We start from the raw sequence: 14298 nt of genomic DNA on the forward strand, positions 1-14298 counted from the left end.
AAGGTAACCCACCTAGATGATCAAGAGAAGCCAACTGATGAATTTTTTTTATTTTCAGTAGTGCTTTTGACAGTTTCTCTGCTCTTGGCAAAGGTCAGAGGCCAAAGCAGTTTAAAATTCAAAGACAAAAATTAACAAAATAGAAACTTTTTTTTTTCCAAATAAGACTGTACATGAATATAACAGCATTCTGTGTCCTTAAACTTTTTAAACCATTTGTTGCACTATACCATCTACCACATTATTGGTTTGTTGGTTTTTTTATTCCTTCAGCATAGAGAGAAAATAATATACTTAGAGGGAGAGTAGAGGGTTACTACAGCACTTCCATTTATTTCTGCAGTGGAAACCCTGCTGAAAGTTGCATTGACTGAGCACAGGACAGACACAAAGATCAATCCTAGTGGGACCAAAACCCTTGAGGTAGTGCTTACTCAAAATCGATCAGTCTTTTCAGTTGTCCCTGGCAGTGATGGCTGTTACATTTTCTTACCATTTCACTATAGCTTTTTCTCCCGAGTTATACTGAGAACATGGTCAAAGGTGCCGCCCTCATCTGTGTTGCATTCAAACCACTGTAATTTTCTGTAATATCAGTAATTTTGCTACATTTCAGTCTGCCCATTCTTTCTAGATGTGACACTATTTTAATCCAACAAAAGAATTTACCCTTTACATTGATAAAAAGGTTTTCAGTGTTAGCATAACTTCCTGAATCGCAGTAAATAATCACCATATTTTGGAGAGTTCTGACATTTTCTTTTTCTTGTACAGTGAGTAAGTACCGTCTTATATTGCTACCATTTGGGAATCATAATTCTTCTCCAATTTGCTTGTTGTCTTCAGTACTTTGGATTTTTTTGTACCACATTGGTCAGAAGCTGGTGCTGGGCATATTTTAGTACATGCATAGAATGAGAAGGTTTACTGAATGAGGAGATATACAAAATATAAGGCAAAATCATATAAATTTTAAATACATAACTGTAGCATTATGATACTTGTGAATGTATTGTATATGTGCATTAAGTGTATCCCCAAATATGATAAAATGTATTGTGTGTAATCTTATTACTAACACTGTGCAATTACTATGTTTGCCAGCAATACAAGCCAGTACTAAAAGGCTTTCTCTGACTCAAGAAGGGACTGTCCCAAGACAGAGTGGAACTGCACTGTCTTTGTTGTACTGTTTACAAAAGACTCTGGTTCCTAGGACTAAGAATCAGGTACCCTCCCAAGACCAATATAGGAAGAGGCATTATTTTTAAAAGCAGCTGTTGTTTTAATGTTCTTTACCATAGGCTGATTTCACCTCTGAGCACTGACTATGTAGGCACTTCTGGTTGAAGACATTGAGATGTCTTTGATAAAGAAAGGATGAAGCACAATAACAAGTTCAACCTTCATTCTCAAAGAACGACATATCTGTCGCAGTGATGTCCTCTACCAGTAGAGTACTCTTACCTGTGACATTAAAGTTGCCTCAGACAAATGGAATCTACAAGGAAGTTGGTATTTGCCAATTCTCCATTCCTCTCCTGATGCAGATATTGCTCTGAAATGCATGTGTTAAATTAGCAATGCTTGTGGTTTTATGAATGCTACTTCTCTTCCAAATTTATTTGGATTTTTCAGCTAGAAAAATATCCTATGTGGCTGCAGTCAGAAACAGTAAAAATAGAAATTGTAGAATTCAGCACAACCCTGAATATCAGATTGTTTGGAAAATAATACTGGCTCATCTGTCAACTGTTAAATTAACAGAAGAGTTCTCAGGAGGTAATCATCAAATTACTGCTTGTGTAGCTTTCTATAGTTCTTCTGTTTTAATGCCCTTAGACTTAGCACTTCAGAACCTTCTTCCACCACAGTGTCCCATCCACGTCTAAATATATCTCCCAAAACATTCAATATGTGTTTGCTAATTGTGATCAGGGTAAAATTCAAGTGCTGTGCTTGTGGGACGTTTTTTTATCAGAAGCTGTATTTAAGTGATGATACACAGTAATTTGTTCATTCTTCTGTCAGTGCAATTTACAAGGCAACGACAGATAAACATAGCTATACAAGATTCATTTACAGTGACACAATGGCAGATACACAGAGCAGAACCCTGCCTATGAGATAAAGTGGACTGAGTGACTTATGCAGTAATTAGGGGATAATTGTCATTAACCTCGCAAACAGTAGTTTACCCATATTGTTTAAAAGGCTCCAGGATGCATAATGACAAGGTAATCTGTCAAAGCGCTAGGGGGAAATATTAATAAGATTTGTGCAAGCCTGGATAGAAAATATGCAGAAAGCAGCCACATTAAGCTAATTGGTGGATGAATATACACTTGTAAAAGTGCTTCTAATGGCACGTTTGCTGCTCTCCAAATGACTACTGTTAATGTGGAGAAGTGGGCTGCCTAGAAAGTCAGGACTGCTGGGACAAGAGGGTATTAAGACATGAAGGCACAGTTATTATTACTTTGTACACTGTAATATAATTTCCCCACTTTCTCTTGCATTTCATTGCCTTTAATAGGTTCAAACTGATAACTTGCTTCATGCCCTTTTATATTCCAGTGACCTTTGCCTTTTAGGTGTCACTTCTGCACCCTGCAGTCTCCCTTTTGCATCACATTGCCACCTATGACACACCTGTGTTTTATTGGTGTAAATTTTTTCAGTAAACAATAAAAGAAAAAAGCCTCATTAAGATCGTGTAGTATATATTGCAAGTAATAATGCATAGTCCCCTAATGAATAGTAAAGATGGAAATCAATCTCCTGATTCTGCTGCCATTCATATATTCTGCATATAGTACAGCTGAATCCCCTTATTGAGACACAATTTGGGTGCAATCAGAAAACCGAGACTGTGATGAAGTCCAATTTATGAGTATATCTCATTGGCACTTTCATTCCAGTGTTTATGGCCTTGTGCAACATCTCAATTCCTTACAATGCTCCTGGCTAGGAGCATTATTTCTTACTTAGTTGGAAGTTTTACTGAAAAGCCTAGAAAGACTCAGCTTTTTTTGGTCATGCTTTCCAGTTAGGATTATGGCTTTAGTCAGTTCAGATTTAAAGTGAGGGAAGGATCATCTGATAATTTGACTTGATTTGACTGGTTGGATGTCTTGCCCTGCATTTGGTGCAGTCCATGTTAGTAAAGCAAGGATATCAGACGCAATTTTTTTACATTATCGCAACATGCCTTGGGAAAATTCTAGGCTGAAGAGGGGCTGGGTGTCTCTTGTAGCTGTGTGTATTGCAAATACAACACCTTATGAATGCTCTTTGTGACTATCTCCCATTTCTCATAAAAGTTATGTGTCATTCTTTCAGTGTTAGTGAAACTGAGGCTCAAAAGCCACTTACTACACTTACTGAAAGACTGCCAGAGCACAGAAAACCAGAGAAAATATAACTTTACTTCTCAATAAGTTTTGCAGCACTAACATCAAAACGTAAAAGCACAAGTGAATTTTGGTGACTGATAGTGTCAAGGCAACTTTTTTTATGTACTATACCAAAATGGACAAATGCAAAAAAATCATTGAAAGTGAGAATGAAAAAAGAATCATTGCTATTATTACATGTGTGATGCTTATTTCCAACCCACTTACATGCAAAATTGTGTTCTAAAATTATTTTGTAGCTGAAATTATTTCAGTGGCTTACCATGTCTCTGTTTACATGCTATCTGAAAAGTGCCTGTGGCACCTCATGCACTCTAAATTTTATACACATACACCATGTGCTTGGTGATTTAATTACCTCTAGTAGCCATGTTGGCCTAAGGACAAACATGCTGTTACTTGCCACAAATTAGTGGCAAAGCTTCTGCAGATACTTCAATGAATTTTCCACTCTAGCAAGTTGTAGAGAAGCAAATGTGTCCAAATATTCTCTGTACTTTGGGTCCAAGTTTAAGGATTTCAAAGCCATTTACGAAATTTAAATAAACAATTTCAATAAAGTCTTGATATTCTACCATTTCAGGAATGTTGAGAACAAATGCTTCTCCTTTAGTGTGCATTAAAAAATTTCTTGTGAGTAGACACCGTAAAGTATATGTTCACCTCACATTAATTCCTCATTTGTGAAAGTCTTTTGGACATCTCAACCAGAACGGAGAGAATTTATTTATTTATTTAATTTATTATAAATTCTATTCACCAAGAGAATAAATGTTGGCATTTGAAAATTTCTGCAGTTCTTGGAGTGAGAAGGACAAAATACTTGGGAAGTGTCCCTAGTACTTCAAAATAAATGAGATAAGAAGAACTGCTAAAAAATTACTTTGGATCTTCTTAAAGCTTAAAGTGTCAGTTTGTATCCATGCTAACAGGAGTTCTTCTGTCATCAAATAGTGGCATCTTTTGCCTTTTAACACTTGTCACCAACATGACGGTTGTTAATCAAAGCACATTTTGCTGACATCATAGTTCTTTGTCCTGGCTCTGTCTGGGATAGAGCTAACTATCTTCTTAGTAGCTGGTTCAGTGCTTTCTTTTTGGATTCAGTATGAGAATCCTTTGAACAGTGATTTCTAGTTGTTGCTAAGTAGGGCTTACCCTAAACCAAGAGCTTTCTCAGTGTCCCATGTGCTGCCAGCAGCCAGGTGCACAAGAAGCTGTGAGGGATCATGGCCAGGATTGGTGGCCTGTATATTCCATACCTTTGAACATCATGCCCAAGATACACAGTGGGGGAAGTTGGCTTGGAGGGGCCAGTAACTGCTTGGGAACAATCTGGGTGTCAGTCAGCAGGCAGTCAGAAATCGTATTGTGCATCACTTCTTTCTCTTGGGTTTTGTTCCTCTCTCCTTTTCATTTCCAATAATATATTTTATTCAATTTCAATTATTAAAATGCTCTGGTCTCAGCCCAGAAGGTTTACCTTTCCTCTCCAGTTCTCCTATCCCCTGGGGCCAGAGGGAATAGTGAGTGAACCTCTGTGTGTTGCTACAGCCAGCTGGGGTTAAACCACAGTGGTTATACCACTGTGAAAACTAGTAAATGCAAGAAGAGTATCAGACTCTGGTAGTGCTTAGATTTTTTTTTCCTCTAAGTATGGACAGACATCTGCTGTTGTCTGGCACCCAAATACAAAGAGACTTGATGTAGCTGCTATGATTAAATAAAGCTCAAGCTGTTGTGATTAAACACACTGTAACCCCACAGTGATCTATTATAGTTTTAAAAATAAAAATACTGTGTGCAGTATTACTCAGGAAAAAAACAGTAACTGTCTTGTGAATTATACATATATACATATTATCTGGTCCATACTCATCCATAACAAAGTGAGTATTTTATCAAAAGTCAAACAATATGTTTTAAAAAATCAGACAAAGAATTTAAGACTAGTGCCCTTGCACCCTAATAGTTTCACTGGAATTGCAGAGGTAAACATATGTTCATGAAGAGGAGAAAGAGTTCAGATTATTGGTTTTTTTCTGATATCAGTAAGAGACATTATCACCAATCCACATGGCTGCTTTGTAGCTGGCAAATGACAGTGTCATCCTTTTTCTGGGCAATGCTTTCTAAGGGCATTCTAAGGTTGATGAACCTGAAAAATGAAAAGCATGTGATTGGGGTACATTATGAGGAAGTTCAGTCCCCAAAAGGAGTTATGTGTTCAGGATCCAGTGTTTTCATACCACTCCATGCAGCTTAGTCCAGAACCAGCACCTCAGCAGGTTGCTTATTCAGGGAGGTGTCTGCACTCCTGGCATGCATCTTTGGGATAAGATGTGAAACAGAAGACCTGCATACTTTTGGTCAATAAAGACCCTGAAGGCCATTAAGTGAGAGTGTGGGTGGTTAACGGTGGTGTCCTGGCCAGGTTTCCGCTGCGGTTATTGCATTCCACTGCCTTATGTTTCATCTGCAGTTTTAGCAGGACATGGTGTTCCTCACTTTCACTCCAAAACCACTGAGCAGTGCTCCTGTGCATTGTTACACAGCTGCTGTGCTCCACCATGGTGGTACACCCCCAGTATATATTCACACAGATTTGGCTCCACATCATGTTTCAGGCTAAGTTAGGTCAAAATTACTTTCCAGCGTGGTCCATGGAATTACTCCAGGTTTATGGTGCAATTATTCTTGATCTAAAGTGCAGCTAGATTTGCCCCAGTGTCTAAAAGATCAGTTCCTAAAGTTTGCAAATATATATATATGTGCTTGTGTGTGTGTGTGTGTGTGTGTGTATGTATGTAAGTAAATAAAGTCTTCTTCATGCTACTCTTCATTTGAACACACACTGCCAGTTTCATTCTCAGTGGTACTTTGGGGAGAGACAGCCACCTTCTCTTTTCCTGTAGCATGCAGGTATCCTTATGCCTACCCTGTGTCTTCAGGGCAAGGCAAACAAATGGTCAGAGAAAGGGGTGCCAGAAAGGAAGAATATCTATCAGTTCTGGTAGAATGGAGGCTGCAGTGAAGTCAAAAGGTAAGATTTCCATTATTGACTGACAACTCAGTAGTGGTGCACTGTTTGTTCCTGCTGCAGCAGTATAACTCAAGGAAAGGACTGCTGACACTTTAACATGCATTTTTTCATGTGGTTTCTGTTGGTGAAGAGAAGATGGTGGGAGGTGGATGAGAAGTGACAGCTGAGGGGAAAAAATTTCAACCATGCCTCTTTGCAGACTTAATGTGTTAAATCTCATATTAGTTGCACATGTAAAATCACACTGAGCAAGTATGCACATCTTTTCTTCATGTTTCCAGGAGCAAAGGTGAGTGAGATACAGCATGATAAAAACTCCTATCAGGAAAATGAGTATCTGCATGTGTGAGTGTATATTTCTGTGGAAAACTAGGCAGAGGGCTTGCTTTGGTCCTACTGAGATCAGTGGGAGTTAGCCAGAATGAGTTAGAGATGTTGCACGTTGTCCCATCTTTACTAATGTGAGTTGGTGTGCTGCTGCACAGTTTTGGTAACTCTTACCCCAGGAGTAGTAGGACTACCCAGAGTGTAACAGCTTGAAATTTAATTGTGAAGCAAAGGGATGCTTATGGGAAATTCAGCCAAACCAAAACAACAAACCCTAAATCATGGAAATTATAAAGGCTTTTCTTTATTAGAAACAAATGTTGATTTTTTTTTTCTGTCTACACCCTAATTAAAACCATCCTGTGCAATTATAGTATGATCAAATTAATATATTTCAGTCTGCTTTTCAACTGTTACAGCTGCATTCAAAATGTTTCTTTGAGATCAGCTAGAAAATACATAGCTCCTTAAGAAGAGCTTTTAGAAGAAAAATTCATGATAAACCCTGAACTACCCTAGTTATTTGATCAAACATGTATCTATGCAATATTTTGTAACAAGGAAACCTCACTTATATGCACCGAAAGCCACAATTTAGGTGCATATGCAAGCTTACTAAAATATGAAGCCTAGCGATGATTTTTTTTCTGTTTAACTGATTCTCAGAAGTTATCACAGTAGCGCCTGAAAATAATCCTTGAGTGTCTCCCAGATCGTAAAACTAGTTTTAGAAGCAATAAAACTATTTTTCAACCTTTCTATTAATCTCAGCTTTGTATAGGCATCTCTCACTGTGTATCAAGTCAGGTGTATATATACATTTTTCCTATCCTAAGAAGTGAATTAGTAAATAGAACAGAACTGCAAAAAGCCAGTGTTGTATATGAACACAAATGTATTTCTCTGTGTGTTGACATATAAAATTTCTGACTGTAATGCAGTCACAGCAGTCTTGGGAGCTTCTCACACAAAATGAGCATTTAAAACAACTGATTTCATAACAAAAGTTCAAGGTTTACAGTGCATGTTTATAGTGTATGCTTGTGTAGATTGCCCTTATTTTCTAAATAGGCAGTTTTTAAATTGGGAGGTTTTAAAGCTGAATTGAAAGATTTAAAGGCTAAAGGCCTTTGGGAAATGAAGATTCGTCTTCACAATCCTCCCCTGTTAAGCTCCTAAAAATTAGAGTGATCTTTGTGTCCATCCTCTGTTGTAGCCTGTCATTCAAGATAATCATCTTGATACCACCATGTGTTCTTCTTGACCCAGAAGTTTAAGACAAGATGTACCCTAAAGTATCCTGGCACGCACCTCTCTTCCTAACATACGGTCAGCAAAATTCAGAAGGCAGATTCAGTGTGATAAACCATGACTTTACTTTACAGATCAAATGTCATATGTGTGCATGTGGGTCTGTTTATTCATATAATAGGCTTGAGTGTGTGGTTAGAGTTAGAAAAGGTTATGGGATATGTCTTGGATCCTTGGAGGTCAGTTTAATATAGTTTAAAGATTAAAATATTTTCTTCATCTGAAATCGTGAGAAAGAGATCCTTACAGTAAAATAAAATTTAATAAATAAATAAATAAAGCAAAATTAAACAAAATAAAATTTATTAAATTAAAAATCAAAGCAAGGCTGTTTGGACAAAGGAAGAGCATCAGTGTATGCTGTACAGATTGGGTTCACCTGTCTCCTGCCTGGTTTAGAGCTGTACTCACTGACTTCCTTGTACACATTGTCACTGGAGGCTTGGCTTAATCAGTTGTGAGCTGAAAAAAGTAATATAAATTGGAACCTTTTGTCATGAAGTATTTAAATGTTGATATGCTTTAATGGCTTTGGGGAGAAAATTTAGCATGAGAGATTGTAAGAAACAAGAAATCGATTACATGTAAGAAAGGACTTCTAATCAAGTATTACCATATACAGAAAGATCCCTAGCTAGTTATAGCTAAATTCAAGTGGGATAATGGTTAGATTTTTTGTTAATTTTAAGTTTTATCAAAGAATGACATTCCTATTCACTCTTTATCTAGTTTTGCATAATACATGCTTACAATGATTTATGGAGAGTTTTACAGTGTAAATATTGAAGCATATGCTACACAGTATCCATAAGCAGTAACGGTTTCATGGAATATAAGCATCTGCATATTTCTCTTTACTTTTGTTAGGCAAAAAAGGCCAGAAAACTTCTTGCTGAAAATTAACAAAATAAAGCTTGATATAACTAGTAGGATTTGACAAGGATTATTTAAGAGTAACTTTCTGGTTCCCTGCTTTTTCTATGACAGCAAGGGTAACCCCATGACTATCACACCCTGGACTGCCAGTTTCTCTGATCAGTGGGACTTAGCAGCTGCTGAAGGTCTGGTGCTCCTCATTGTATATTCTTAAACAAAAAGAAACAAAGGGCGGTGGTGTCTCATCAAGAGGTAACTCATGTAGTTAAGTGCCAGCTTTGCTCAGTTAAGATGTGTAATAATTCCCTGAAAGCACACAGGGAGCCCCTGCATTTAGAGGCTTTCCTGCCTATTCTGTGTGCGCAGAAAGCTGGCTGTGCTGCCATCAGGGAAGGACTGTGTGACACCACCTTCCCCTTAAATCTGGGAGCCTGCTACAGGATCTCTAGCTATTATTCTCATGAGTTATTGTCGTGCTAGATGTGATTAACTTTTATTTACTTATATATCAGGTTTTGTGAAGCATCCATCTGTTACATAAGCTTGTGAGTGATTTACAAATTAAAACAAAAACAAAATACAATGTAGCAGTAGTACATTGCAAAGCAACCTGCATCTGGCTGCAGGCAGGAATCCTAATTCAATACAGGTAAGCAGTGTAAATTAGACAATTTTATTTCCATCTTTAAACTATGGGAGTTACAGTTAGAAAGAATTAATATTTGTGATGGGAAATGTGTGCATATAGATGAGGTCAGATATGACAGCAAAGGCCTGGAAATCAAAATCTGATTTAAATCTGGCTTTGCAATTCCATGTAGGAATTACCCATATGTTGAACTACTATGGTTGGCTGGAAGTTGTTGAAGTAGATGTAAGAAACTTTAGATCTTACTCGAGGGCAGAGTAGCTAAAGTTATTTGGGTGGAAAAAAACAAATACAATATTGGAGCTTTAAAATATGAACCTGTCTATTATTTTTTTTATGGCATTGTTTTTTTTTTCTCCAACCCCATTTAGGTTTTGATTTTTTTTACTTATTTTTCTTGTTGGGGGTGATAGTTGATGTTCCAGGTGATTTCTGTTAGATAGTACTGTATCTGTAAAATACTGTTACATCAAGAACTGTAAGGACAACGAAATCAGAGATGCCCACTGTGCTTAGGGATTTTCAAAGGTGAACAAATTTCCATAGTAATGCTGCAAACCAAAACCAGCATCTCCATCATGATGTTTCATTCATCACCATAAATACAGACTGAACATCCTGTACATATAGATGGTTCTGGGACCAACTGGGAAGATTTTCCAAGTTAAGTGCTGTTGAGGGTTTCATTGTCTTTCAGGGTTTGATTGTAAATGTTCACATGTGGAACATTTTTAAAGATTTTGTAGTTGTATCTAAGGTACTGAAACATATATGTCATTTATCTTCAGCATTAACTTTATACCCAGAGAGGTGAAATGAACTGAACATATTCGAACTGAAATAATAAAATCAACTCTAAATAATTAAACACATGCTTTAGTATTTGACATTGCAAAATTATATTTTTTGGTACTCTAGGAAATGTGAGGGAAGAATCACTTGTCTGAAGACTGAAAATAATTAATTAATTTAATAAATAAAAAAATTAAATCCTGGGGTAAAGGGGCTGGAGGGAAAGAAAGATATTTTCAGACTTCGTAATCAAACAAGAATTAATGTTTTTTGCAATAGTGTGTAGTTCATAGTCTTTGGGTAAGGTTCTGAACCTGAGATTCAAGATGTAAAAATATCAGAGGCAGTATGGTGGTATATCTTTTGAGACTTTCAAACTGTTAATGCATGAGGAAGAATCAGAATAATTCTGGTTTGATGGCCTTCTATATTTCTGGTTGGTTGTAGTTACGGTGCTAATGGTATGTCCAGCATTTGCCCAAAAGGAAAGATGCCAATAAAATGATGTATTCATTATAGAAGTATTTTAATATGTTTTTATCAATACTTGCTGGAATGGATTGCCTGACATTACATTGCAGAATTTTTAAGTCCTACCTTCAGGCAAATCTCATGCTTACTAGCAAAAATGAAAGTGTGAAATGCTTTTTAATGTATATTTAACAACAGATAGTCTAGTGATTACTGATGTGTAGTCTCTCTGGATTTTTCCCTTGCTATCAGCAGGCAATGTTAAGAGACAACATTTTTACACATTTATGCTATCTACATCCATCAGATCCTTACTTTTTACATATTTTTAACTGTCATTTATAACAAAGCTACAAAAAAATAATCTCTCAAGTCTAAACCATACCAAGATTGCAAGCTTACAATCAATTGCCAGCAATAGTCCAGGAAAAAAGGGATTAAGGTATAAGTGTTATGTGCTGTATTCAAGACATTATGCCTTGAATCAAAGTTTTTCTTGTGAAATGGCCTATAAACAACTTCAGTCTTATATCTGCCGGTATTTAAGAAGCAAATCTATCAGTTGCATTTATTTAGCTCTTTTTAATAGTATTACCATTTAATAGTGATTAAGGTACAATTTTTTGTATTTTACAGTGGTGTGCACAGTAAGAATTCATGTTTTACTAATGTATTCCAAACAGTAGCATTGTACGGAGATCACCATTGTTAAAAATAAAGTACTGAAAGCATTTTAGATCACAGAGTCACGAGTTCTACATTTTGTGTACTCTGACACTGTTAAACTCAATCTGGTTTTCTAACTCTGACTCTAACAACAGCATTTGCATGGATGGAAAGTTTGTATTGTTTGGTCAACTTCCATTAACACTGTTTGCATCTTGTTTTTTGAGCTTAGTGTTTCATGTTCAGGCAGCAGAGCACCTTCTTCAATAATTATGCAGAATCAATAAGCTTTTCTCTGTGTTTTGTCTTTGTTGTTTCTTTGATATGGCCTCTAGGATGCTGCAGGCAAGGTGCTGGACCGCTGGGCCATCATGTCCAGGGAAGAAGAGATCATTACCCTTCAGCAGTTCCTGAGATTTGGAGAAACGAAATCTATCGTGGAGCTGATGGCAATTCAAGAGAAAGAAGGGCAGGCTGTGGCTGTGCCATCTTCAAAGACAGATTCAGATATAAGGACTTTTATTGAAAGCAATAATCGCACCAGGAGCCCAAGTCTCCTTGCTCACCTGGAGAACAGCAACCCTTCAAGCATTCATCATTTTGAAAACATCCCGAATAGCCTTGCATTCCTGCTTCCATTCCAGTACATAAATCCAGTCTCTGCTCCACTGCTGGGGCTGCCTCCAAATGGCCTCCTGCTGGAACAGCCAGCAATGAGGCTCCGTGAACCAAGCCTTACAACCCAAAATGAATATAATGAGAGCAGTGAATCTGAAGTTTCCCCTACGCCTTTCAAGAATGAGCAAGCATCCAGCAGGAATGCTTTGACCAGTATCACAAATGTGGAGCCCAAAACTGAGCCAGCCTGTGTCTCTCCTGTTCAAACACCTACACCAGTCAATGACTTATCGAAAACGGAGCACACAAAAAGCTCATTCCGAATTCACAGAATGAGGAGAATGGGGTCAGCCTCAAGGAAAGGAAGAGTGTTTTGCAATGCATGTGGCAAAACATTCTATGACAAAGGTACTCTTAAAATCCACTACAATGCTGTGCACCTGAAAATCAAGCATCGATGCACTATTGAAGGCTGCAATATGGTCTTCAGCTCTCTTAGAAGCCGCAATCGCCACAGTGCTAACCCAAATCCTCGCCTCCACATGCCTATGCTAAGGAATAACCGTGACAAAGATCTAATTCGTGCTACATCAGGTGCTGCCACTCCTGTCATAGCAAGTACAAAATCCAACCTCACTTTAACAAGCCCTGGACGTCCACCGATGGGGTTTACCACTCCCCCTCTAGACCCGGTACTACAGAACCCTCTTCCCAGTCAGCTGGTCTTCCCAGCTTTAAAGACTGTTCAACCTGTTCCTCCTTTTTACAGAAATTTACTTACTCCTGGAGAGATGGTGAGTCCTCCAACCTCACTCCCAACCAGTCCCATAATACCAGCTGTGAGTGGCATGGAGCAGCATCCCCCTCCTCCTTCGGAGTCATCGGTACCTTCAGTGTTGATGCCCACCCCAGAGCCCAATGCAGACCTTGCCCCCAAGAAGAAGCCAAGGAAGTCAAGCATGCCAGTTAAAATTGAAAAGGAAATTATTGACACTGCTGATGAGTTTGATGATGAAGATGAAGAGGTGAATGACAGGAGCACAATGGTGAATGACATTGGTCATGACAATCACTGCCATTCTCAGGAGGAAATGAGCCCAGGCCTGTCTGTGAAAGACTTTTCCAAAAGTGACAGAAACAGATGTATATCCAGACCAGACATAAGAAGGGCAGACAGCATGACATCAGAAGACCAGGAGCATGAAAGAGATTATGAAAATGAGTCAGAGTCATCAGAGCCCAAATTGTGTGAAGAATCGCTGGAAGGTGATGATCGCCTCCATGAACCTGGTGAAAAATCTATGATGCACAGTGACCGACCAGATGAAAACCACAATGACTCTTCCAACCAGGATGTCATTAAGGTGAAGGAAGAGTATACAGACCCTACATATGATATGTTCTATATGAGCCAATATGGACTGTACAATGGAAGCAGTGCCAGTATGGCTGCTCTTCATGAAAGTTTTGCTTCTACATTCAACTACAGCAGCCCTCAGAAGTTCTCCCCAGAAGGTGAAATGTGCTCCAGCCCAGACCCCAAGATCTGCTATGTTTGCAAGAAAAGTTTCAAGAGTTCCTACAGTGTGAAGCTTCACTACCGAAACGTTCATTTAAAAGAGATGCATGTCTGCACAGTGGCTGGCTGTAATGCTGCGTTCCCATCACGGAGAAGCAGAGACAGGTCAGTAAATATTAATTGATTTTCTGCATTATTAAATGCGTTGAATTATGGAAGAATAGGCAGTTTAGGCTATATGAAGAAATATAGAGATGCACAGTAATGACAAGTGACAATTGTGTTCCCATGACATTGAAAGAGATTTATCACTGTAAGATTTTCATTGTTCCTTGGCATTCAGAATGGTATATATTGTGCCACCCTCATAAGTCTGGCTAGATAATAAATGTCATTATACTTTCTATATTCCTGTGAATATGTATTATATTTATGTTTATAAGCTGCAGCCCTCATTACATTTATTTTCTTCTCCCTGTAACATTTAAAACAAGAAAATCTTCTATTAAGTGTATTGTAAATTATATACAATACAAATATCTCCATGCATGTATATGAAACCACGGAACTAGGAAGGAGGGCGAAGGTGGATGGGTGGTTGAACGAATGG

General features: G+C 38.0%; 1 protein-coding gene across 1 annotated transcript in view; it reads left to right on the forward strand.

Annotated features, from left to right (window-relative positions):
- Nucleotides 1–14298, forward strand: part of BNC2 (basonuclin zinc finger protein 2) — a 333130-nt gene that overhangs the window by 295558 nt on the left and 23274 nt on the right. The window contains exon 5 of the mRNA XM_058827265.1: nucleotides 11887–13853. Within this exon, the coding sequence (XP_058683248.1) occupies nucleotides 11887–13853 (1967 nt within the window). The remainder of the gene's footprint in view (nucleotides 1–11886; nucleotides 13854–14298) is intronic.

Source organism: Poecile atricapillus, chromosome Z (assembly GCF_030490865.1).
Source record: "Poecile atricapillus isolate bPoeAtr1 chromosome Z, bPoeAtr1.hap1, whole genome shotgun sequence".
Taxonomy (NCBI): Eukaryota; Metazoa; Chordata; class Aves; order Passeriformes; family Paridae; genus Poecile; species Poecile atricapillus.